Genomic DNA, 26941 nt, shown 5'->3' on the forward strand with positions numbered 1-26941 from the left:
TGCTGAGGGGAACGGGAGAGGTTTCCATAGGAGCCATGCTGGCTCAGGAATTCTGGGAGTTGAAGTCCACGAGTCATAAAAGAACCAAGGTTGCCTACTCTTGGCCTAGGCCTAGGCCGCTTTATGACTGGTGGACTTCAACTCCCAGAATTCCTGAGCCAGCCATACTGAGGGGAAAGGGAGAGGTTTCCATAGGAGCCATGCTGGCTCAGGAATTCTGGGAGTTGAAGTCCACCAGTCATAAAAGAGCCAAGGTTGCCTACTCCTGGCCTAGGCCTAGGCCACTTTATGATTGGTGGACTTCAACTCCCAGAATTCCTGAGCCAGCCATGCTGAGGGGAAAGGGAGAGGTTTCCATGGGAGCCATGCTGGCACAGGAATTCTGGGAGTTGAAGTCCACCAGTCATAAAAGAGCCAAGGTTGCCTACCCCTGGCCTAGGCAGTTGAGGGACATGTAGATTCGGATAATGTATTGAGGGCGAAGGGTTAGGGATGAGGTTAGACTAACTAATGGATCAGAGCAGAGCCGTATGTGAGCAGATACACATATTTGTCCTCTGTGCCGCCTTCTTTTGCCTCCTGACAATAGTTTTCTTTTTCTCCCAGCCTTCAGGGAAGAGACAGGTAGCTCTTAGAAAAGATGGAAACGGTGTCTTACCTGAGCGTTTTGAAAGTCAGCTGCCCCCTGTTGAGACAGGTGAACCACAAACAAAAGTTGGCGGCCGGCCTTTGAGATTCTCAAAGAACATTGAACATAGAATAATAGAGTTAGAAGGGAGGAGAAGATGACTAGAATAATAACAACAACAACAATAGTAATAAAGTTGGAAGGGACCTTGGAGGTCTTCTAGTCCAGCCCCCTGCTCGACCAGGAGACCCTATACTATTTCAGACAAAAGGCTGTCCAGTCTCTTTTTGAAAGCCTCCAGTGGTGGAGCACCCGCATCTTCTGAAGGCCAGCTGTTCCCTTGGTTGATTGCTCTCACGGTCGGGAAATTTCTCCTTAGTTCTAGGTTGCTTCTCTCCTTGGTTATTTTCCATCTATCGTTTCGCTAAACGTCTATGGAGATTCTCAGTCATCCCAAAAAAGCCTCTTTGGGATATCTATTATTTCTTGTCCTCTCTGGAGAATAGGTTGACCCCCTATCTTTTGCGGCAGCCCCTCAGATATTGGAAAACACTGCTGTCACGTCATCCCCTACTCCAGACATGTCAAACACAAGGCCCGGGGGCCAGATCCGGCCCGCGAAATGGTTTCATGTGGCCCCCGAAGCCATCCTGGAAACAGTGAGGGAACGGTCCCCGCTGCCTTGGCCCTGGCCCAGAGACCCTCCTCCTGCCAGAGACCCTCAGATCTGTCCCACTCCTGCCCAGGCCCCCATAGGCACCCTTGATGCCAATAATGTAGAGCTGGCCATGCCCACCCAGTAGGCCATACGCACTCTAGCCACGCCCACCCAGTAGGCCACGCCCACCCAGGCCACACCCACCCGGCCCCCCGAGGGCAACCACAATGCTGATGTGGCCCTCAATGAAATTGAGTTTGACACCCCTGCCCTACTCCTTCTTTTCACTAGACTAGACGAACCCAGTTCCCACAACCATTCTTCGTAGGTTTTAGCCTCCGTTCCCCTAACCATCTTTATTGCTCTTCTAAAAGACCCTGCTGGATTTGGAATCTTCTTCCCAGAATGAGAAATTGCAATAGGAAAGGCTAGAAAGACAACAAGTTCTATTATTCCGCTAAGCACATCCTCAAACAGCTGCTACTTTGTCCTGTGTTCTTGAACGAGCTGGAGCTGTGAACTTGCCTAGGAGGAAACACGGAGAGATTCGTATTTCAATTTCTTTGTCCTTCTTTTTTTCCAGTTCCGCTCCTGTCCTGGGGTCCCAGCTTCAATTTTAGCATCTGGTATGTTGAACTCAACGGTATTGATGATCCAGATGTGGTACAGCCTTGTCTCAATTGGTACAGCAAGGTAGGATTCTATCCTGTGCATGAAAGAGCTCCAGCTAGGTGGATGTTTTGTGTACGTGTGTGTTTGTGTGTGTGTGTGTGTGTGTGTGTGTGTGTCTGTGTGTGTGTGTGTGAGAGAGAGAGAGAGAGAGAGAGAGATTTTGCTGTGTGATTTGCAAAATTGAGTTTGAAACCCCAGCTGCCCCTGACTCTTTTAAGGTTATACAGGGTCGTCTTCGACTTAATAACCATTCATTTAGCGTCCGTTTGAAGTTACAGTGGGACTGGAAAAAAAATACCAAAGATGTTTTTTCCGAAAGGGAACTGGACTTTTTTGTTTTTTGTTTTTTTCCCCCTTTAAAATGTTCTTGTCAGAGCACGCACAGTCTTATTGCGCTGAGGTAACCCAGGAGTAAATGCAGTAAACAATGGTTTGTAATTAAATGATGGTTTATATTACACTCTATCTACAAATATAGACTAGGAACAAAATACACGTGGTGAAACAGCAAACTCCAGTACACAGCAGCTACAGCAATCAAACGGACGAGAGAGAAAAAGTCTCCAGCAAAAGACTTCCCTTTTATACTCAGACTCTTAAAGGGATACACACACCTGCCGAGTCATTTCAAATATTGCATCATCCACATTACATTACATCATTACATAAGCTGTTTAGCTGTTAAATCCTTATCCTGACAGTTCTGCTTCTCATCCAAAAAAACAACTTCAGAACTGAAGTCCAGTACTATGGGATGGTACAGATTAGTGCTATGGCTATTGCTAACGATACAGTGCCTAGATCAGCCATACCTCAAAAGATTCACTATGAGGATAACATTGAACGAACCCATATATGCTGCTCTGTTAAGCCTCTCCTTCCAAGGATCTTGATTTTCCTGTCCCCTAGGCCTGGGTGCGCAAGGATACCAACAGGATGCTCAACTGTGCAGCTCTCATACGTTTTCTTGTGTTCCAGTAGTACCGTGAACAGGAAGCCATTCGCCTCTGTTTGAAGCACTTTCGCCAGCACAACTACACGGAGGCGTTCGAGTCCCTGCAGAAGAAAACCAAGATCGCCCTGGAACACCCCATGCTGACGGACCTTCACGAGAAACTGGTCTTGAAGGGAGACTTCAACGCGTGTGAAGAGTTAATAGAAAAAGCTGTCAATGGTAAGTTCGCCAAGGGTTGGGTCAGAACTGTCATCCTGCGCTCCAGCTTTCCTTCGCTAGATGCCAGCCTGCCATAAACTATGGGGTGGGGGGGGAAGAAGGCGCTGGGGAAGGGGGAAACAAAACCAACCCATCGTGCTGTCCTGAGACACAGGCGCACCATCCCAAGGCGGAATGGGACAACTTGCCGCAGCCAACTTGGCACGGCCAATTCACCGCGGCCAACTCGCCACGCGACAACTGGCTGCAGGACAATTCAACAATTCAATTTAATTATTTAAAATCATTTAAAAATGATTTTAATTTTTGTCATTCACCTTTTATTTTGTCCCTCCTTTGGCACCCTTTCTTTAATGAGTCTATTAGACTGTTTCTTCAATATGAGTGTAACTCTTGTCCTGCGATTTGTCCTGAAGCGAGTTGGCCGTAGTGAGTTGGCCGTAGTGAGTTGACCAGGGTGAGGTGGCTGCAGTGAGTTGACCATGATGAGTTGACCGCAGCGAGTTGGCCATGTTGAGTTGACCATGATGAGTTGGCTGCAGTGAGTTGGCCATGGTGAGTTGGCCGCGGTGAGTTGACCATGGTGAGTTGGCCACATGAGTTGGCCATGGTGAGATGGTCGTGGTGAGTTGACCATGATGAGTTGACCGCAGCGAGTTGGCCATGTTGAGTTGACCATGATGAGTTGGCTGCAGTGAGTTGGCCATGGTGAGATGGTTGTGGTGAGTTGACTACAGTGAGTTGGCTGCAGTGAGTTGGCCGTGGTGAGTTGACCGCGGCGAGTTGGCTGCTGTGAGTTGACCATGGTGAGTTGGCCGTGGTGAGTTGACTGTGGCGAGTTGGCCACGGTGAGTTGACCATGATGAGTTGGCTGCAGTGAGTTGGCCATGGTGAGATGGTCGTGGTGAGTTGACTACAGTGAGTTGGCTGCAGTGAGTTGACCATGGTGAGTTGACTACAGTGAGTTGGCTGCAGTGAGTTGACCATGGTGAGTTGGCCGCGGTGAGTTGACCACGGCGAGTTGGCCACGGTCAGTTGGCCGTGGCGAGTTGGCTGCTGTGAGTTGACCATGGTGAGTTCGCCGCGGTGAGTTGACCATGGTGAGTTGGCCACATGAGCTGGCCATGGTGAGATGGTCGTGGTGAGTTGACCAGGTGAGTTGGTCGTGGTAAGTTCGCATGACGAGTTGTCATAGGCCCATCCCAAGGCCACGGGCTTAGGAATGGAATATACTGTAAAGGCTCACCATTTAACCCAGCTTTCCAGGGCTAGTTACCAAAACAACTTCTTTGGATGTGACAAGCGGGAGACAACGGTGGTGGAACAAAAAAAGGGGAAAATTCACCGGGCCACCTTCAGGTGCAAAACCTCAGTTCTGGCTTTGCTTTACTGTAGCCACTTGGCTTTTCGTAAAAGTAATCTTTTTGCACAAATGGAGTCGAGAGTTATTTTGTTTTTTTTTCCCCTGGAAGACCAAGTTGGGGCAGGGCTTGACAGGTTGAGAGGAAAGCCAGAGGAATTTCTGACGGTCTACTTAGGGAGCTGGTGAATTCGTGGGGCTTTTTTTTTTTTTAAGCTTCAAATATGTCGGGAATGTTATGATCCTGTAGAGCTAATTCTGGGAATTGCAACCTCAGGGCATCTGGTGGGGTGAGGCTGTTGCGGAAGGCTTCTGCGAAGGATTTCTAGCCTGCGATTTGTGTTGTGTCATAACTGCTGGCTTCCTTCTAACTCTTGGCGTTGCGATTGTTTTCCTCACTGTGGGTGGCTGACAAGTCCAAACAGAGTGGAAAGCTTTGTGTTTATTTTGCATTAGCTTCTCCGATTGCTAGGGCCGGCTGCGCTGTCATTTTTGTCACGTGAAAAATACGTCCGTGTGTGCAATGTGTATGCAGTCCTCAGCTTCCGATCCCGAGGGAGGCCAAAATTTCCATTGCTAAGCAAGACAGTTGTTCAGGTGAATTTTGCCACCATTTTGCCACCTTTTCCCCCCCCCCCCCCCGTTGTTCAATGAATCGTTGCAGTTCTTAAGTTAGTAACCCGGTTGTTAAATTCGTCTGGATTCCCCGTTGACTTTGCTGGTCAGAAGGCCGCAAAAGGCAATCGTGTGACCCCCCCGGGGCAAGGCGACCGTCGTACATACGAACCGCTGGCCAAAATGTCTGAATTTCGATCAGCCGACCTTGGGGATGCTGCAGCGGCCGTAAGGGTGAAAAACGGTCATAAGTCATCGCTTTCTTTCGGTGCCGTTGTAACTTTGAACGTTCACTACGTGAATTGTCGTAAGTCGAGGACCGCCTGCAGTGTGATGACTTTTGATGTCCTGGCTTCAGTCGGTAGCTTCTGAAGCTGTGTTTGCTGCGGTTGCTAAGTGATTTCAAAACAACTGGCTGCGGAGGTGACCCACGGAGTTAAGAGTGGTTTATTAGAGGAAATAGCTATTTTCAGAAACATTTACCATGTTTCCCCGAAAATAAGACCCAGTCTTATATTTTTTTTGCCTCCAAAAGAGGCACTGGGTCTCCTTTTTGGGGGGCATCCTACCTTAAGACAACTATAGCCAGGCCTCCCTCACAGTGGTGGGATTCAAATATGTGAACAACTGGTTCTCGGTATGGATGCCGCTTCCAGAGGTCCATTCTGGGCTTGGGCAACAAAAAATTAGCTACCGGTTCTGCCAAACTGGTGTGAACAGGCTAAATCCCACCACACTCCGACACCTGTCGCGCCGTCGCTTGACTTCTTCAGTGGCCACTTGTGGCTGAACGCCATGTGGTGCCTTGCGCCGTTGATGCTCTAAGGGGTGAGGGGGTGAAGTTACCCCACGCGCCCCGCACCCGCTTACTTTACCGGTAGGACCGCCACAACCAGGCCCCTCGCACCATTGCCGTCGCACACGTAGGAGGTTGCACAGCGCTTCGGGCTGTTGCCGTCGCTCGCGGCAGGATGCCGTATGGCGCTTCGGGCCGTTTCCGCCGCTCATGGTGTGAAGCCGAGCGGCTCTCTGGGCCGTTGCTGTCGCTCGTGGCAGGACGCCGCATGGTGTGAGCGACAGTAATGGCCTGAAGTGCTGCGCAACCTCCTACCGCGAGCGACGGCACTGGCGTGGGAGGCCTGGCTGCGGCAGTCCTGCCGGTAAGGTAAGCGGTTGCGGGGCGTGTGGGGCAGCTTCACACCCCTGCCCCCAAATTAGGGCTTACTTTTAGGGGTGGGCTTATATTAGGCCCACCCCTGAAAGTCAAGCTGGGGCTTACTTTCGGGAAAACACGGCACCATGAGACATTTAGCCGTTTTTCTCCAGGATGGATGACTGGGAGAAAGTTGAGGCCACTCCATTCTCCAAAACCTGGAACCGCTTCCTGGAACTCATATTGACGAAACATAAAGTGTTTCCGCACCTCCACATAACGTACCGTACAGGTTCTGTGCGTGGACCCTTTGTGTCATTGTTCCCCCTTTCTAGTTGTGGGCAGGACGGAAGAAGAACGCATGTTTTGTGTGTCGTAAATTTGTCTCTCAGCCTTAGTCTATGACCTTTCAAAGAACGGCCAGTCTTTTAGGAGGGAGGGACTGGATCTCCTTGCAGGCCAAGGCACTCTCGGGGGTCTTCTGCAGCACAATATTAATAGTGGTTGTAGGAAAGAAAGCGAATAGACGCTTCCCAGGATACAGTCATAGTAGCCCGCAGCCGCCTAATGGATAGCGCAAGCAACTGAGAAGGGACCCTCCTTAAGTTTTCAGGCTACAAAGGTGAGGGCAGGAGAGTTTTACGTTCAGAGTTGCACGATTGTTAATACAGGTAGTCCTCAGCTTATCCGTCCAACGTTACAACGGTACTGAAAAAAGTGACTTAACTGTTTCTCACACAACCGTCGCACCATCCCGGTGTTCCCGCGATCCGAATTTGGATGCCAGGCCACTAACGTTATATTTATGATGGTTGCAGCGTTCTTGGGTCCCGTGATCCCCTTTTGCAGCCTTCCGACAATTCACATATCAATGGTGTTAACTAACATCACAGCGGCGGTGATTCACTTAGCCGCCGTGGCAGGAAAGGTGATCAAATGGGGCAAAGTTGACTTAACAAATGTTTCGCTTTGCAACAGAAACGGGCTCAATTGTGGTCGTAAGCTGAGGACTACCTGTGTAGCTTTAGAGTAAAAAGGAGAATTCATTAATCTGGCCACGTTTCCTAGTCTGATACACCAGGCGAGGGTGACATCCCGAGAAAATCAGTGCTCACAAATCAATGTACAGCAGGGGTCCCCAACCTATGGGCTGTGGCCCGGTACCAGGCAGCAGGCTCTTGGCCAGCGGGCCGCAGAAATGGCTGGCCAGGGTACACATGCGTGGGCGTGCATTTCCCCCCACTCATGCTAAGGCCCACGGCTATATTTGCACATGCGCGCATGCGCGAACAGTAACACTAGCGCAGGGGGCGTGCGTACCCCATTTGTGCATGCATGAACCAACTGCTAGTGCAATGTGCATGCACAAATGGGCCGCTAGTGCGATGTGTGTGTGTGGGGGGGCATTTGTGCATGAGTGAACGAGCGCTAGCTGCCACTGGGCTGTGCGACCATTCATGTATGTGCATGGTACCAGCGCATGCTGCATGCACAAACACGGCCACTAGTACTGCGCCAGTGGGCTTGGCCCCATTTTTGCGCGTGCACCCGCACACAGTAATTTGGAAGCTGCTGTGCCCTCCAGACCGCGAGCCCGGAAAGGTTGGAGAACTCTGATGTACAGTCTCTCCATCCTGAGGCCAATCCAGTTGAGATGCTACTGTCATGGTTCCAACAGATGAAACTCTTCAAAGGACCTTCAAGGCATTGTTTACCTTAAAGAATCTTTATTCGAGAAGCATAGCATTGGCGCGTACATAGGCGAAGCCAAAATCTTGAGTTCTCCTTCCCTGAGCACAGTGTATCAGTCATAAATCACATTCCCCAATCAGTTTGAAATGCGGGCTTCCCCTCCAGCTCTCCAGCCTGCCAATTCTTAATCATCTTTTATTTCAGTAACCTTGGTTCTCACACTAGGTGCAGTATTGTTATGTCTAGCTAAACTCTCATGCACGTTCCTCCCCCCCCAGCATCATTTAACTCTAATTCTAAGAGTAAAACATAAGAAGAAAATGGTTGCCTCTCAATCTGTTTCAAAGCAAAAACATCCGATGCTAGCAGCGTTGACAGCTACCTTCCTTATTTCTAGATCCTGCCCACCTCTCTCGGTCGTAAGTGGCGAGGGGCTAATTTTCACGTAATCCTTTTTTCCTCTTCCAAGCAACGGATGTGGAAAAAAGAGAGACATCCGAGTGATGAATCTCTTTTGGCTTTTACAAAAGAGATCTGTCAGCATGACTCCGCAGAAAGATCCGATCTTAACCGCTGATGCTTTCCTGGAAACCCAAATGGGTTTCCATTCCTTTGCAGATTTTTTTTTCTTTTCTCTTAAGGGGAAAAAGTGTCTGTGTTCGAATTCATTTGCTTAAATTTTTTTTTCCCCCAGGCCAATCCACTCTTTGGTGGGCACATCTCTGCTGGCTGTTTTCCCCTTAACTTCGTTGATATGCATGTCTGGTTTTTAATTTTTAATTTTTGGACTCTGTTACGGTTTTCTATCCCTGCTGTGTCTACCCAGCACGATGAACTCAAATTGCTGGGCAGAAGAAACGTGCTATAAATACAGGGAGCCCTCGACTTACAAACTGGAAGCAAGGAGTTTTATTGGGGGTGTTCCAGATTCCTCTCCTCCTTCCTTAAATCTTACAATACCTATAGAAGGGAGATTTAAGTGGAAGATGGTTAAGGATCTGGGTTTGTTTTCCAGGATGGAAAGACGTCCATGTTTTGGATAGTGGAGTGGTGTATGTTGAATATAAACGTCTATCACGGATTGATGTTGATGGAAGACGTGGTCCGTACCATATTTCAAAAATGTGATTTTAGGGAATCCTCCAAAGCTGTGGGGTCCTTGGTGGTTTTCTTGGAGACATTTCATTACCAAACTAGGTAACATCATCAGTGCTAGAAGGGAGTGGGGATTGTGGAGAGGAGGAGGAGGAGGAGAATGACTGTGGCTCCTTGATACGCTCTGAGCTTGGTGGTTTTGTTGCAGACCTTTCTTTACCAAACTAGGTAATTGTTGTGATTCCTCGCCAGCCCGTGGATCCGGCAGCTAAGTCCGAGTAATCAGAGGAGGAGGAGGAGGGGCCTGGAGTGACATCAGAGTCAGAGGAAGGCTCTGAGGAGCTCTGAGACTCACAGTCGGACGAGGAGCCTGGCCCCTCTACTCGCGCTCAGGCTGAGACACGGCTGTGCTGGGAGCCTGAGTTGGACAGTGATGAAGCACAGCTGGGAGAAATCCCAGATGCATGAAAGCGACGGCAAGTGAAGCGAGCAGGATAGAGGAATGCAGTGGGGCGGCTCCAAAGGCAAAGGAGAAGGCATTAGGAAGCCACGCCTTGGCTGCATTATAAAAGGGAAGGTGTGGGAGGTGCTGGTTGCCGAGGGCAACCATTTGTGTTGAGGATAGAGTTTCTGTGGACTGTGTTTGTTTGCCTTGGACATTGACTCGGGTCTGTGAGAATAAACGGGGTTGTTTTTTTCTTGCGGTTCCTGCCTGCTTGATTGGAAGAGGGGTTTCCTCCTTGTGAGCAAAACAAGGACTCACGTAGGCTGGGACAGAACAGTAACATCAACTGTGCTAGCACATCCTGTCACTGATGATGTTACCTAGTTCGGTAATGAAACGTCTGCTAGAAAACCACCAAGCTCAGAGCTAGGAATATTGTCTTCTGTCGGAGTCTTACACTTCCCAGGAAATCTGCCTATGCAGACTTTTTATGTCAGTCGTCTCTGGGACCCATTTCTTTAATCCCCTTATCTTTTTCCCCCCACGTAGCGGATACCAAGATTTTTTCCTACTTTACTGGGTAAGCTCTGTCTCTTAAAACTATACACAACTATGTTCGTTTTTTTAAAAATTTAATAACAGCCTCCCTCACTTGCCTTTTCCTCAGATTCTCCATCTTAATTCTGTACGAAGTGACTGCGCCCGTTAACCACTTGTTTTTCCCGCCATTTCACGGTGATTTCTGTGGTGGGAGGAACGTGGCCGCTGACTCTTTCTTTTCCTTTTCAAACAGATGGCTTGTTCAACCAGTACATCAGTCAACAGGAGTACAAACCACGATGGGGCCAGATAATTCCCAAAAGCACCAAAGGTACCGTATTGAAACTTAGTTTGTGGCGAGCTATTTCTGAGGATCTTGTTTGACGCGAAAGGTCGTGCTCCAGCCGCAGGGATATTTTTATTTATTTTATTTAGAAAGTTTAGATTGCCGCCTGCTCACACCTGTTGCAGGCGGTCCTTGATTTACAACACTCATTGAGCCCAAAATTTCCATGCCTAAGCGAGAGAGGTGCTGTGAGCGTTTCCCCATTTTATGAACTTTCTTCCACAGTTGTTAACTGAATCACGGCAGGTGTTAAGTTGTAAAGTGAATTTGGCTTCCCCGTCGACTTTGCTTGTCGGAAGGTCACACAAGGGGATCACGTGACCCTGGGACACTGCAACCGTCACAAGTATGAACCAGTTGTCAAGCATCCGAATTGTGATCGCATATGACCACAGGGATGCTGCAATGGTCATAAGTGGGGGAAAACCCCCAGACATAATTCACTTTTTTTTAGTGCCATTGTGACTTTGAATGGTCATTAAATGAATGGTTATAAGTTGAGGTAGGTAGGTAGGTAGGTAGGTAGAGAGATAGAGAGATTAGAGAGATTTAAATAGATGATAGATATGGATGATAGATAGATAGATTAGAGATTTAAATAGAGAGAGAGAGATTAGAGAGATTTAAGATATGGATGATAGATAGATAGATAGATAGATAGATAGATAGATAGATAGATAGATAGATAGATAGATAGATAGATGATTGATGGATGAGAGTTTTAAATAGATGATAGATATGGATGATAGGTAGATAGATTAGAGATTTAAATAGATGATAGAGAGATTTAGATAGAGAGATAGAGAGATTAGAGAGATTTAAATAGATGATAGATAGAGCCTTGGTGGAGCAGTGGGCTAATGCCTCCTTAAGTAACACCAGCTGCCTGCAATTAGTGCAGGTTTGCATCCCACCAGGCTCAAGGTTGACTCAGCCTTCCATCCTTCCGAGGTAGGTAAAATGAGGACCCAGATTGTTGGAGGCAATTAAGCTGACTTTGTAATAATGCCGCTTGGGGTGTGTGTGAAAGCCCTAATAAGCAGGCATATACATAGAATGAAGGCTACTGCTAAGTTTGTAAGCCGCCCTGAGTCTTCGGAGAAGGGTGGGATATAAATGGAATTAAAATAAAAAAATAAATAAAAAATGGATGATAGATGAACGAGAGATTTAAATAGATGATAGATATGGATGATAGACAGATAAGAGATTTAAATAGATGATAGATATGGATGATAGGTAGATAGATTAGAGATTTAAATAGATGATAGAGAGATTTAGATAGAGAGATAGAGAGATTAGAGAGATTTAAATAGATGATAGATAGAGCCTTGGTGGAGCAGTGGGCTAATGCCTCCTTAAGTAACACCAGCTGCCTGCAATTAGTGCAGGTTTGCATCCCACCAGGCTCAAGGTTGACTCAGCCTTCCATCCTTCCGAGGTAGGTAAAATGAGGACCCAGATTGTTGGAGGCAATTAAGCTGACTTTGTAATAATGCCGCTTGGGGTGTGTGTGAAAGCCCTAATAAGCAGGCATATACATAGAATGAAGGCTACTGCTAAGTTTGTAAGCCGCCCTGAGTCTTCGGAGAAGGGTGGGATATAAATGGAATTAAAATAAAAAAATAAATAAAAAATGGATGATAGATGAACGAGAGATTTAAATAGATGATAGATATGGATGATAGACAGATAAGAGATTTAAATAGATGATAGATATGGATGATAGATAGATAGATAGATAGATAGATAGATAGATAGATAGATAGATAGATAGATAGATAGATAGATGAGAGATTTAAATAGATGATAGATATGGATGATAGACAAATAAGAGAGATTTAAATAGATGATAGATATGGGTGATAGATAGATTAGAGATTTAAATAGATGATAGATATGGATGATAGATAGATAGATAGATAGATAGATAGATAGATAGATAGATAGATGATAGATAGATGAGAGATTTAAATAGATGATAGATATGGATGATAGACAGATAAGAGAGATTTAAATAGATGATAGATATGGATGATAGACAGATAAGAGATTTAAATATGATGATAGATATGATGATAGATAGATAGATAGATAGATAGATAGATAGATAGATAGATAGATAGATAGATAGATAGATGAGATATAAATAGATGATAGATATGGATGATAGACAAATAAGAGAGATTTAAATAGATGATAGATATGGGTGATAGATAGATTAGAGATTTAAATAGATGATAGATATGGATGATAGATAGATGATAGATAGATAGATAGATAGATAGATAGATAGATAGATAGATAGATGATAGATAGATGAGAGATTTAAATAGATGATAGATATGGATGATAGACAGATAAGAGAGATTTAAATAGATGATAGATATGGGTGATAGATAGATTAGAGATTTAAATAGATGATAGATATGATGATAGATAGATAGATAGATAGATAGATAGATAGATAGATAGATAGATAGATAGATAGATAGATAGATAGATAGATAGATTAAATAGATATGGATGATATATAAAGAGATGGATGGATGGATGGATAGATAGATAGATATTTAAATAGATATGGATGATAGATAAATAGGTAGACAGACAGACAGACAGCTGGGTGACTGCCTCCTTAAGCAATGGATAAGATTAAGATATAATTTCCATTCTCGAGGCATCTTGCCAGTTGCTCCTGTTGTGTTTTGCCCAACAGTTCTGTGGCTTTAGAATCAATGGCCCAGAGAGGCCTAGACAACTTCTTTGTGTTATTGGAAGTGACTGAATGAATCGTTGGCCGTTTTAGCTCAGTCTTGTTAGATCTGACAGGCTAGGGCTCTCTGGAGCTCTGAGCTCAGAAGCCTTTCTACTTCAGCAGCTAACCAGGCCCAGCTCTCTTCCTCTCATGCCTCCCCCCCCCCTTACGAAGGGTAGTATCATCAGTGCTAGAAGGGAGGGGGGTTTGTGGAGAGGAGGAGGAGAACTGTGGGCTCCTTGGTGCTCTCTGAGCTTGGTGGCTTTCTTGCAGACCTTTCATTACCCAACTTGGTAACATCATCAGTGAGGGTTGAAGGTTCAGAGAGCGAACCTTCGCCCTCATCCTACACCCGAGCTACAGATATTCGCCACTATTGCAAACATCATCAGTGCTAGTAAGGAGTGCTGTTTGCTGTTGGTTTATATTCTGGTATCTTGCCTGTCTGGGTGCCACCACCCCACCAGACAGGCAAGACCCCAGAATATAAACCAACAGCAGACAGCATTCCTTCTAGCACTGATGATGTTCCCTAGTTGGGTAATGAAACGCCTGCAAGAAAATCAGCAAGCTCAGAGAGCACCAAGGACCCCACAGTCCTCCTCCTCCTCTTCATCCTTCTCCTTGCAACCCCCTCTCTAGCATTGATGAGGTTACCTAGTTGGGTCATGAAACGTCTGCAAGAAAACCACCCAGCTCAGAGAGCACCAAGGACCCCACAGTCCTCCTCCTCCTGCCCTCCACCCCTCCTCTTCCTTGCAACCCCCCTCTAGCACTGATGATGTTGCCTAGTTGGGTCATGAAATGTCTGCAAGGAAACAACCAAGCTCAGAGAGCGCCAAGGATCCCACACCTCCTCCTCCTCCTCCTCCTCCAACCACACACCCTTCTAACACTGATGATGTTACCTAGTTAGGGTCATGAAACATCTGCAAGAAAATCACCAACCTCAGAGAGCACCAAAGATCCCACACTCCTCCTCTTCCTCCTCCTCCCCCTCCAACCTCACTTCCTTCTAGCCCCGATGATGTTACCTAGTTTGGGTCACGAAACGTCTGCAAGGAAACCACCCAGCTCAGAGAGCACCAGGGACCCCCTCAACCAATACTGTGTCTTTTTCCAGGAATGACTTACAGGCAGTCCTCAACTCACAGCTACAATTGATCTCAACGTTTCCCTCGTTAAGCGAGACAGTCCTTAAGTCAGCTTTGCCCCACGTTACCGCCTTCCTTGCCGCAGTTGTTAAGCGAGCCACCATAGTCGTTCAGGTTGCTCAGGGAATCTGGCTTCCCCATTGACTTTTCTCATCAGAAGGTCACAAAAGGGGATCACGTGATGCCGGGCTACTGCAACGGTCATAAATGTGAACCAGTTGCCAAGCGTCTGAATTTTGATCAGGTCACACACACACACACACACACACACACACACACACACTGCTGCAACGGTTGTAAGTGTGAAAAACGCTCGTCAGTCCCTTTTCCCCCCAGGGCTGTTGTAACTTTAAACCAATTATTGTAAGTCAAGGACTGTCCTGTATTCCAAAATTTCTTCCTTTAGTGCAGCTGAATTGGTGGGGGGGATAGGAGGAAGGGCAGGGGAACCCACGAATGATCGATTGTTGTTTTGTTTTGTTCGATGCACACAAAGGTGACGGTGAGGACAGTAGGCCTGGAATGAGAGGAGGGCACCAAATGGTCATTGATGTTCAAACAGGTGAGCTTTTTTATTTATCGTGTTTTTTTTAAGCAGTTTATGTCTACTCAGCCACAAAAGAATTGATTATTTGGCTTTGAGTCAGTCACCGGGCCTCGGTCGAAACCATCCTACAGGAAGTCTCTCGAGATTCTCAGTCATCCATGGTTGTTTTTCAGGAGGCAACTGGAATTCCTTGTTTTTCTTTGAAGATGTTTCGCTTCTCATCCAAGAAGCTTCTTCGGCTCTGACTGGATGGTGGGGGAAATGGGAGGATTTATACTCCTTGCAGACAGCCGGTCATTTGCATCCTTTCAGAGGGTCGTGGAGGTCACTTGGAGGTCTATCTGTGTCCTCAGGACCCTGTGGATAAAAATAAACCTCTAAGTGACCTCAGCGACCCTCTAAAATGGGTGTTAAGCTGCCAGCCTGCGGGCCGGGTGTGTCATGCCGAAACTGCGCCCACCCAGTGGCGTAGCGTGGGGGGTGCAGGGGGGGGGCGGCCGCACCGGGCGCAACATCTGGAGGGGCGCGCTCGCACTCGCAGCTCTCTGCCCCTGCCTGGCTCACTCACTCTCTCTCACTGCAGTGCTGGCTGTGCGAATCCGATCCGAGCCGCCGGGTCGCCGCCCACTGTGGAGGGGGGGTGCCAGGCGTGCGGTGCCTTGCCCCGGGTGCTGACAATCCACGCTACGCCACTGCGCCCACCCCAGCTCCGGCAATGGGGAAAAAGTTGCTTTATGTCATGACACGTCACGTGACGTGGAGACTCCTGCTCTAAAAGAATACAAATGACCAGATGCCTGCAGCTGGAGCTGCAAATGGGTGTGGAGCCTTCTTGGCTGCAGGATGTTTTGATGAACACCCTTCGAGCGTTGAGGGAGTATGAATGGATTTCCAGAAAACTGTCTCCAACAGTGAAGGGACCCAGGGCAGAAAACGTCCTGCAGCCAAGAAGGCCCCACAACCATTTGCACCACTCAGGTGACCCTGAGGACACAGGTAAAACCTCCCAAGTGGCCTCAACGACTCTTAAAAAAATGCAAATGACCAGCTGTCTGCGAGGAGTATAAATCCTTCCATTCCCCGCCATCCAGTCAAGAGCTAAAGAATCTTCTGGGATGAGAAGCGAAACGTCTCCAAACAAAAACAAAAAAGTCCAGTTGCCTCCTGAAAAAGAACCTCTGGGACATCGTACAGGAATTTTGTAAAAAATAAATAAATAGAATAAATAAAATAAATAGCCAGGAAATATTGTTGACTCGAGTGGGAGTCTTGAATCTTGGATGGTCCCTTTCCCCAATACAAAAGTAAAAATTAGTTTTTTTTTTTAAAAAAAGAAATATTGCATAATCATTAGTCAAAAGCAGATTTACCTGTAGGTAGTTCTTCGCTTAAGGGGACGTGATGGCTCAGCACTTAAAAGATGCTGAGTTTGGCAGCTGGAAAGTCGGCAGCCCATTTTCGAGATCAGGGTAGGGCACAGATGGAGTGAGCTCCTGTTCCTTGCCCCAGCTCCTGCCCTTCTAGCAGTTAGGAAGCAGGCAAATGTGAGTAGGTAAATAGGTACCACTTCAGCGGGGAAGAAACAGCATCTTCTGCCTTTGGTGTTCTGTCATGCTAGCCACAGGACCATGGAAAGGGTCTTTGGACAACGCTGGCTCCCTCGGCTAGGAAACGGATGAGAATGGAATGGAATGGAATAGAATAGAATATGGAATGGAATGGAATGGAATAGAATAGAATAGAATAGAATAGAATAGAATAGAATAGAATAGAATAGAATAGAATAGAATAGAATAGAATAGAATAGAATAGAATAGAATAGGAATAGGAATAGGAATAGGAATAGAAATAGAATAGAAATAGAATAGAATAGAATAGAATAGAATAGAATAGAATAGAATATGGAATGGAATAGAATAGAATAGAATATGGAATGGAATAGGAATAGGAATAGAATAGAATAGAATAGAATAGAATATGGAATGGAATGGAATAGAAAATAGAATAGAATAGAATAGAATAGAATATGGAATGGAATGGAATAGAATAGAATATGGAATAGAATAGAATAGAATAGAATATGGAATGGAATAGAATAGAAAATAGAATAGAATAGAATAGAGCTGGAAGGGACCTTGGAGGTCTTTTAGTCCAGCCCCCTGCTCAAGCAGGAGAACCTATACCATCTCAGACAAGTGATTGTCCAGCCTCTTCTTAAAAACCTCCAGTGATGGAGCGCCCACGATTTCTGGAGGCAGGTGGTTCCACTGGTTAATTGTCCTCACTGTCAGGAAGTTTCTCCTCAGTTCCAGGTTGTTTCTCTCTTTGGTCAGTTTCCAACCATTGTCTCTCATCCTTCGCTCTGATGCTTTGGAGAATAACGTGACCCCCTCTTCTTTGTGGCAGCCCCTCAAACACTGGAACACTGCTATCATGTCGCCCCTGTTTCCTCTTTTGTTTAGACTAGCCAAACCCAAGTCCCGCAGCCGTTCTTCGTCTGTTTTGGTCTCCAGGCCTTGAATCATCTTAGTTGCTCTTCTCTGAATTTTTTTCTAAACTCTCAACGTCTTTTTTCTGAAAGGGTGACCAAAACTGACTGCAGTATTCCAGGTGTGGTCTCATTAGAGTTTTATAAAGTGGTACTAATACTTCACATGATCTCGATTCTGTGCCTCTGTTTATACAGCCCAGGATCGTATTAGCTTTTTTTGCAGCTGCTGCACACGGCTGGCTCATAGTCAAGTGATCGTCCGCTAGGACTCCGAGGTCCCTCTCGCAGTTACTGTTTTTGAGCCAGGTCTTGCCTAATCTGTACTTATATACTTTTAGTTTTTCCTGCCTAAATGTAAAACTCTGCTTTTCTCCACGTTAAATCTCAATGTGTTGGATAGGGCCCATGGTTCAAGTTTGTCAAGATCTTTTTGGATCCTGAGCTGGAGGGTTATAAATCAAGGACTGCAGATATTCCTCAACTTATAATCTTCCATTTATTTATTTATTTATTTATTTATTTATTTATTTATTTATTTATTTATTTATTTATTTATTTATTTATTTATTTATTTATTTATTTACATTTATATACCGCCCTTTCCCTGAGGACTCAGGGCGGTTTACAGGGAATTAAAAATCCAAAATACAAAAATTAAGACCCAAATTAAAAAATATTAAATTGACCCTGTAGTCGATTAAAAAGAACCCCAAATTAAAATTTCTCCTCAGCCTGGGCCCGAGAGCTCGAAGAGCCAGGTCTTCAGGCCCCGGCGGAATGATCGGAGGTCGGGGGCAGTCCTCAGCTCCACCGGCAGCTGGTTCCAGAGGGCAGGCGCCCCCACTGAGAAGGCCCTATCCCTGGGTGTCACCCGCCGGCAATCTCTCACCGGCGGCACCCTGAGCAGACCCTCCCTGTGGGAGCGCACTGGGCGAAGGGCGTTTGATGCCGGCAGCAGGTGTTCCCTCAAATAACCCGGACCCAGGCCATGTAGGGCTTTATAGGTGATAACCAGCACCTTTAATGACAGTTCGAAGTTACAGCCTTGTAAAGGCATGGTTTCAGGGTTCCCCCCCCCCTTTGCTTTTCACTGGTCTTTAGCCATGATAACTTTAAAACTTAATCTGTATTTAATTGGTTCTTTCGCGAGCAGATTGCTATTAGAATTGAATTCTGGCTGTTTCAATTTCTCGGAACCATTTGTCCCGTTGTAATAAAACCCTTTTTTCTTTTTTTCCTTTGAATTTTGATATTCGTTAAAACATCCCATGTACTTTATCTGAATGCCTGTTTTTTCCCCCCCAGTTGGTTGTGTGGATTCCGATGTCTAGTTCTTACGAGCCATCTTGAAAATGTGAAGGGAATATATATATATATATATATATATGTGTGTGTGTGTGTGTGTGTGTGTGTGTGTGTGTGTGTGTGTATGTATGTATATGTATATATATATATGTGTATGTCAAATGCTTGTTAACTATTTTTAGATTACCTTGCTGGGCCGCAAACATGGGACAAATCTTTATTTCCTGTGTCAGCCTATCCTGAAGGCCATCGACAGGCAGTAGTCACACCGGTGACAGCTCATATTTGTGTAAATTTTTAAATTGCTAACAAAGAATTAAGGGAGACTGATATGCATTTCAAACTTATTAGTTTTCATCAGTCAGCCATACCCTTCTGAGATTCGAACCTGGGCTGATTACACATTAGGCAGTTGTTTTCACCTCTAAGCCACAGGATCTCTCTCGCTTTGTTAGCTGAGAAGCAAGGGGAGATATATGTCAAATGCTTGTTAACTATTTTTAGATTACCTTGCTAGGCCCCAAACATATAGTAAACTTTCCAAATTGTTCCTGCTGGCTTCTGACCTCTGCCATTCCCAAAATAATCATAGTGCCCAAGCATTTATTTATTTATTTTTTTTTTTTAATGTCGCTGAGATTTAATTAAAGCAAGACCCTTTTCCGTTTGGCTAAATAATTGCCACCAAATATTTATCTCTCCTTTCTACCTCCAATTAACTTTACATGTTCTAGTTATGATCGCGTAGAGGGATTAAATTGTTGTACCCCATCAGCATTATTTCAGCATTACGGGCTGATGCAGTTGGAAAGCACCTCCTAGTGGATAGAGAAGGTGATAGGACCTGAGATTTTACTTGAGAATAAAATAAAACAATGAGATTGCAACGTGAGAAATATGATGGGAAATAACATCCCTCCAGACTGGCTTCAGGGCAGGTTTTTCTAGAACAGCTCTAGAACTTTTTCGTCCAACGATTAGTGGTTCCAAATGTTAGTTTCCAGAGTTAAAGGCTGCAGACTCATGCTGATACAGAGTCCTGGCAAACCTTCATTTAGCAATCCTTCCAAGTTACCACAGCATGGAATAAAGTAGAGTAGAGTAGAGTAGAGTAGAGTAGAGTAGAGTAGAGTAGAGTAGAATAGAATAGAATAGAATAGAATAGAATAGAATAGAATAGAATAGAATAGAATAGAATAGAATAGAATAGAATAGAATAGAATAGGAGCTGGAAGGGTCCCTGGAGGTCTTCTAGTCTAGCCCCCTGCTCAAGCAGGAGAAACTATACCATTTCAGACAGGTGATTGTCTAGTCTCTTCTTAAAAATCTCCAGTGATGGAGTGCCTACGATTTCTGGAGGCAAGCTGTTCCACTGGTTGATTGTCTTCACTGTCAGAAAGTTTCTTCTTGATTCCAGGTTGCTTCTCTCTTTGGTCAGTTTCCATCCGTTGCTTCTTGTCCTGCCCTCCGGTGCTTTGGAGAATAACGTGACCCCCTCTTCTTTGTGGCAGCCCCTCAAATACTGGAACACTGCTGCCATATCACCCCCGTTTCTTCTTTTCTTTAGACTAGCCAAATCCAAGTCCCGCAGCCGTTCTTCAAATGTTTTAGCCTCCAGGCCTTTGATCATCTTAGCTGCTCTTCTCTGATTTTTTTTTCCAAACTCTCAACATCTTTTTTGTGATAAGGTGACCAAACTTGGCAGCAGTATTCCAGGTGTGGCCTCACTAGGGTTTTATAAAGCGATACTAATACTTTGCGTGATCTTGATTCTATGCCTCTGTTTATACAGCCCAGGATTGTATTAGCTTTTTTGGCTGCTGCTGCACCCTGCTGGCTCAATGTCATAAGTAACTTATGACTGGTCCTCGCTCTTACGACCATTGTAGCATTCCCCACAATCATGCGCTCAAAATCCAGGCGCTGTATTTAGGACAGTTGCAGTATCCTGTTTACATGACCCCCATTTGCAACTTCCCCAGCCAGCTTCAACAAGCAAAGTCAACGGGGGGAGCCTGATTCACCTATGGACTCTGTGATTCACTTAACGACTGCAGTGATTCGCTTACCAACTGTGGGGAAAAAAGGTCATAAAATCGAGTGCCAGTCCCTTAACAACCACCTGGATTAGCAATGGAAGAACTGGTCCCAACTGAATGGTCGCTAAATGAGATGAATGGTTGTAAATCAAGGACTACCTGTAATCTGTTACAGGGGTGAAATTGTCCAAAACATGTTAGGAAATTCATGAAGAGAGCTAAAGTGTGGAATTTTTTTTTTAAAATCAAGTCTTCAAGGCAATGGCACATTGTGTTAAACCATAAGATGGTTTCTTTATTGTTGCTGAGCACAGTGTGTAAATCTAGCTCCAATTGCAGTTCCAGCAAAGCAGCTCTGATTATCAATTGTGCAACTTGTAAGTAACTTGACAAAGTCTCAGCCGCAGTCCTTCACTGCGTCAGCTCGGAAGAATAGAAAGAAAGAAATTGAAAGCAAAATCATGACTTCAGTGTTAAAAGAACAAGAAGTTCTTTCCAACAACGACAGTTGGGTAACAAACCTGGAAAATTGGAAACTGGAATATAAAAATCAAATTTACGAGGGCACCTAGGGTGGATCTTTTGAGATTTCATGTTCTGACCTTTTAAAAATGTAGATTTCGAGAATTTGAATACATATGGCAAGGGAAGAGACATTTGAACAGGCATTTAAGCAGGCATTTAAAATAATTCTTTCTTAACAGAGTGCTTTTGTTCCACGATTCTTAACAAGTTTGACTAGGGAGCAAAAAATAACTTTCGTTATTTATAGCACTGTCGCTTCCAGAGAACAAGCCTCTCCACCTCAAATCGGGAGATTGAAAAATTGGGAGTTTTACAAATTCTGCGTTTAGGAAGGTGAGGGATGGCCGAGTCTTTCAGCATATAATTTCAAAATAAGGTGAATAACAAACATGCCTGCCTGTGTCCTATGCCATGTTAGTTTATGTGGGTAAGAACTACCTTCTGTGTTTACTCTGGAGGATTTTCCTTCTGCCAGCTCCCCATCTGATTAATTCCTGTTTGTGAATGGTGTGCCCTTCCTAGACTTTGCAAGATGCTTTATCTGAGGCCTCATTGGATGTGCGGCATGCGCCAAACCCGTTTTTCCCTTCCCTGGGTTATCAATTGGTCCATTGTAGTAAATGTGGGTTTTGTAAGCTGTGAGAATTTAGGCACACAAAGAGATGTACTCTTTGCAAAGAACACTGGCTACTCGGTGCCCAGAATAAACAGTGTAATTACAGTTAATGACCCAAGGTAACCTTTCGATGGCGAGGCGGATAGTGGCCATTACAGCTGTTGCAAGCAGAGGTGACATCCAGATCATTCTCTCTTTTTTAAAAACCACATTTCCCCACTCTGAAGTTCTATTGCATCCCACAGCAGAAATTTTGGATGGATGTTGCTTCGCGGCTTTGCTTTAAAAAAAATAATAACAGAGTTGGAAGGGACCTTGGAGGTCTTCTAGTCCAACCCCCTGCTCAGGCAGGAAACCCTGGCCTATATCATTTCAGACAAATGGTTGTCCAGTCTCTTCTTAAAAACTTCCAGTGTTGGAGCATTCACAACTTCTGGAGGCAGGTGGTTCCACTGGTTAATTGTTCTAACTGTCAGGAAATTTCTCCTTAGTTCTTGGTTGCTTCTCTCCTTGGTTAGTTTCCATCCGTTGCTTCTTCTCCTGCCTTCAGGCGCTTTGGAGAACAGCCTGACTGCCTCTTCTTTGGGGGCAGCCCCTGAGATATTGGAAGACTGTTGTCATGTCACTCCTAGTCCTTCTTCTCTTCATTAGACTAGACATACCCAATTCCAGCAATCGTTCCTTGTATGTTTTAGCCTCCAGTCCCCTGATCATCTTTGTTGTTCTTCTCTGGGCTCTTTCTAGAGTCTCAACGTCTTTTTTACATCGTGGCAAGCAAAGCTGGATGCAGTATTCCAAATATGGTGGCATTATACAAATCCTAGAATCTAATCCTTTTTTGCGGTCTCCTTAAAAATAAAACGAAAACCTTTAGCACCACCATGTTCAAACTTTCTATAGGTATGACCATAGAAGATTATGCTCAAACAGATTGCCGGCGGGCAACACCCAGGGGGAGGGCCTTCTCTGTGGGTGCGCCTGCCCTTTGGAACCAGTTACCCGTAGAGCTCAGGACTGCCCCTGATCTTCGTTCGTTCCGCCGGGACCTGAAGACCTGGCTTTTTGAGCTTTCCGGCCAGGACTGAGAATTTTAATTTTTAGTAAAGGTAAAGGTTCCCCCGCACATACGTGCTAGTCGTTTCCGACTCTAGGGGCCGGTGCTCATCTCCGTTTCAAAGCCGAAGAGCCAGTGCTTGTCCGAGGACGTCTCCGTGGTCATGTGGCCGGCATGACTAGACGCCAAAGGCGCACGGAACGCTGTTACCTTCCCACCGGAATGGTCCCTATTTTCCTACTTGCATTTTTACGTGGTTTCGAACTGCTAGGTTGGCAGAAGCTGGGACGAGTAACAGGCGCTCACTCTGTTACGCGGCACTCGGGATTCGACCCGCCAAACTGCCAACCTTCTGATCGACAAGCTCAGCGTCCTAACCCACTGAGCCACCGCGTCCCTCTTTTAATTTTTAACTTATTGTAATTGGGATTTTTAATTAGAGTTACAGGGGTTTTATATTTTACTCAAGGATAATTTAATTATTTTAATTTGTTATTAACTTTTTGTATCGTAGTGTTATTTTTAATTGCCTTGTGAACCGCCCTGAGTCCTATGGGAGAAGGGCAGTATATAAGTTCAATAAATAAATAAATAAATAAATAAATAAATAAATAAATAAATAAATAAATAAATAAATAAACTTGGAAGGTTCTGTGGCCTATACAGCTATTGGGCAAGACCTGGCTTAAAAAGAATAAGTGTGAGAGGGACCTTGGAGTCCTAGTGGACGATCACTTAACCGTGAGCCAGCAGCAGCCAAAGAAGCTAATACAATCCTGGGCTGTACGAACAAGAGGCGTAGAATCAAAGATCACACGAGGTGTTAGTACCGCTTTATAAAACCCTAGTAAGACCACACCTGGAATACTGCGGCCAATTTTGGTCACCGTATGACAAAAAAGATGTTGAGAGTTTGGAAAAAATTCAGAGAAGAGCAACTAAGGTGATCCGAGGCCTGGAGACCAAAACATACGAAGAAGGGCTGCGGGACTTGGGTTTGGCTAGTCTAAAGAAAAGAAGAAACGGGGGTGATATGGCAGCAGTGTTTCAGGATTTGAGGGGCTGCCACAAGGCAGAGGGGGCCAGGTTGTTCTCCAAAGCACCTGAAGGCAGGACAAGAAACAACGGTTGGAAACTGATCAAAGAGAGAAGCAACCTGGAATTAAGGAGAAACGTCCTGACAGTGAGGACAATTAACCAGTGGAACAGCTTGCCACCAGAAATCGTGGGCGCTTCATCGCTGGAGATTTTTAAAAAGAGGCTAGAGAGTCACAGGGGGCTGGACTAGAAGACCTCCAAGGTCCCTTCCAGCTTCTATTCTATTCTATTCTATTCTATTCTATTCTATTCTATTCTATTCTATTCTATTCTATTCTATTCTATTCTATTCTATTCTATTCTATTCTATTCTATTCTATTCTATTCTATTCTATTCTATTCTATTCTATTCTATTCTATTCTATTCTATTCTATTCCTCAACATACAACCATTTATTTAGTGACTGTTCGAAATTACAACTGAAAAAAAAGTGACCTATGACTGTTTTTCACACTTACGGCCATTGCAGCATCCCCATGGTCGTGTGATCAAAATTTGGACGCTTGGCAACTGGCACCACCAGCCTCATGCAATCACCTTTTGAGTCCTGCTTCAGCAAAAAGTCCGCTCGGAGTTACCCAGAAATGTCAAACAAAGGGAGTTTTAAATTTCTGGGGGAAAAAAATAAACTTTCTGCCTTTGTATAAGTAAGCTTTCTGATAGTGGCCCCAGACTAATGTCTTTTTCTAATGTTTTGATCAGAAACAGTTTATCTGTTCGGCGGCTGGGATGGGACGCAAGACCTGGCTGACTTCTGGGCCTATAGTGTGAAGGAAAATCAGTGGATGTGTATATCGAGAGACACCGAAAAAGAGGCAAGTGTGTCTTTGTTTCCTGAGCAGTGTGCTGTTGTGATTCAGGGTCAGCCTGTGGGTTCGGCAGTTGGGTCGGACGACTCAGAGGAGGAGGAGGGGGGTGTTGAAGAGCTTGCTGATGATGGCCTTGAGGCTCCGCAGAGCCCTCAGCTGGGCCCCTCCCACCTGGTCATGACGGAGACCCAGCTGTGTGAGCCTGACAGCGTGGATGAAGATGACCCACAGCTGGCCCTGTTCAAGGACGCCCGACACAGGAGGCAGTCAGTCAGGAGTAAACAGAGGAAGGCAATGGGGCACCTCAGAAGGAGGCACAGAGAGGCCACGCCCTGAACTGTATTTAAGGGGAATGTGTGGGAGGGCTGGTTTGCTGAAGGCAACCGCTTGGATTGTTCCTGCTTCTTAGCTCGTGTTTTATGGTTGGTGTCTTGTCTTACTCTGTTTTATGTGAATAAATTTGGCAGGCGTAACTCCAGCCTCTTGCCGTTTGTAGAGGGGTTGTCCCTGCCTTTTCTGCAGGGCCGGTAGCAGGCTGGTACAGAACACGCGCGCCCGTAATCCAAGCCGGGTGTTGGCCCAAATAGCACACTTGTGAGCAAGCACGGAGGTCACCCTCTCACATTCTCCTTCCTGTGCATTTTGAGATAATACAAAGTCACGTCCCTTTTTTCCGTCTCCTCCTCCTCCTCCTCCTCCTCCTCCTCCTCCTCCTCTTCTTTCGTAATAGAAATGTTGGCTGTTCTGTTGCTGAAAAATAAACAAGAGATGCCTTGGCAGAACAGAACGAAGTGGAAAAACAACAACAACAAAAACCCATGTTTAATGGAAGCTTTGGAACCGATTGGAGAGTTGGGTCCAGCAAACTGCTGGGCTTCATCAAATAACTATGCACGGAAAGCACCAAACATTAAATCCTTCGCTAGCCGGCAAGGATCCTGGAGGTCTAGGAATTGGGAAGGATTTAAAATGGGCAACTTCAATTCTCCTGACTTCACGAACTTCAAAACTTGCCTTACCTTGCTTGCCTTACTGTACTAGCTGTAGAACAAAATATTGCCAGTTAGTGCTGTAAAGGCTTAAAAAAGGCCTCATTACTACTGTGCATTACAGATGCAGATAACGCAGAATTTTGAGCCCCACGTTTCCATGGCAGATCCACACAGTTGTTAGATGAATTTTGCCCCATTTTGGGACCTTTCTTGCCACAGTTATTAAGTGAATCTGGCTTCCCCATTGACTCTGAAGTTACAACAGCACTGGAAAAGGTGACTCATGACCATTTTTTTTACGGTTGCGATCTTTGTAGCATCCCCGTGGTCACGGGTGGTACCCGTGCCACTGGTTGAAAAGCCCTGCCTTTAGAACCTGGGATAATTTCTATCAACGGCTAGAGAAATGAGTCAGAGAGAAAGGAACGTGATATGTAATTTCGAATATATAGTAGTAAGAAGAAGGCTATTGAGGGATTAATTAACATATTGTTTATGATAATTAACTACTATCTATTACTGTTTGTTAGATGCCTGAACCCTGTTTGCTAAATATTGGGAATGTTATTTGGAAAAACCCCAACCCTAACCTTAATCCCAACCCTAACCCAAATCCCAACCCCGACCCCACCTTATTTTTAACCCTATAAAAACTAATAAAATCTATACAAAAAAACCCAACAACCCCAGATCCTCTTCGTGTGGGTTTCACAGATGGAAGACTGCTGAATCCCAAGCTCTGTGCACTCCCAAGCTTGGTCTCCCCGTGAACAAGCCTAACCCGTTTCTCCCCATTCTTTCTGCTCATCAGAACGGTCCGACCGCTCGGTCCTGTCACAAAATGTGCATCGACATCCAACGAAGGCAGATCTACACCTTGGGGCGTTACCTGGATTCCTCCGTGAGGAACAGCAAATCCCTGAAAAGTGACTTCTATCGCTACGACATCGACACAAACACCTGGATGTTGCTGAGTGAAGATACGGCCGCTGACGGGGGCCCCAAGCTTGTGTTCGACCATCAGGTCAGTGTGATTCGCATCCCTAAGGTGAAGAGAATTTGGAACGTTTGGCTAATCGTATTGGTGTTCGTCAGTCTAGGCTGGCAAAATCCAGGGTTGGTTGTGAGGCTTTGTGCAAGAGGGATCTTGGAGCCACTTAAATAGGAGCCAGCC

General features: G+C 45.5%; 1 protein-coding gene and 1 long non-coding RNA gene across 3 annotated transcripts in view; both read left to right on the plus strand.

Moving 5' to 3' along the window:
* LOC308670313 overlaps nucleotides 1-26941 on the plus strand; it is a 605733-nt gene that overhangs the window by 196082 nt on the left and 382710 nt on the right. The gene's annotated exons all lie outside the window — the stretch shown is intronic.
* MKLN1 (muskelin 1) overlaps nucleotides 1-26941 on the plus strand; it is a 95569-nt gene that overhangs the window by 36382 nt on the left and 32246 nt on the right. For both annotated transcript variants that reach the window (XM_081331758.1, XM_081331757.1), the window contains 6 exons: nucleotides 1870-1979; nucleotides 2940-3132; nucleotides 10286-10363; nucleotides 14787-14852; nucleotides 24669-24781; nucleotides 26579-26791. In XM_081331758.1, the coding sequence (XP_081187884.1) occupies nucleotides 1870-1979; nucleotides 2940-3132; nucleotides 10286-10363; nucleotides 14787-14852; nucleotides 24669-24781; nucleotides 26579-26791 (773 nt within the window). The remainder of the gene's footprint in view (nucleotides 1-1869; nucleotides 1980-2939; nucleotides 3133-10285; nucleotides 10364-14786; nucleotides 14853-24668; nucleotides 24782-26578; nucleotides 26792-26941) is intronic.

Source organism: Vipera berus (genome assembly GCF_964194415.1).
Source record: "Vipera berus genome assembly, chromosome: 6".
Taxonomy (NCBI): domain Eukaryota; kingdom Metazoa; phylum Chordata; class Lepidosauria; order Squamata; family Viperidae; genus Vipera; species Vipera berus.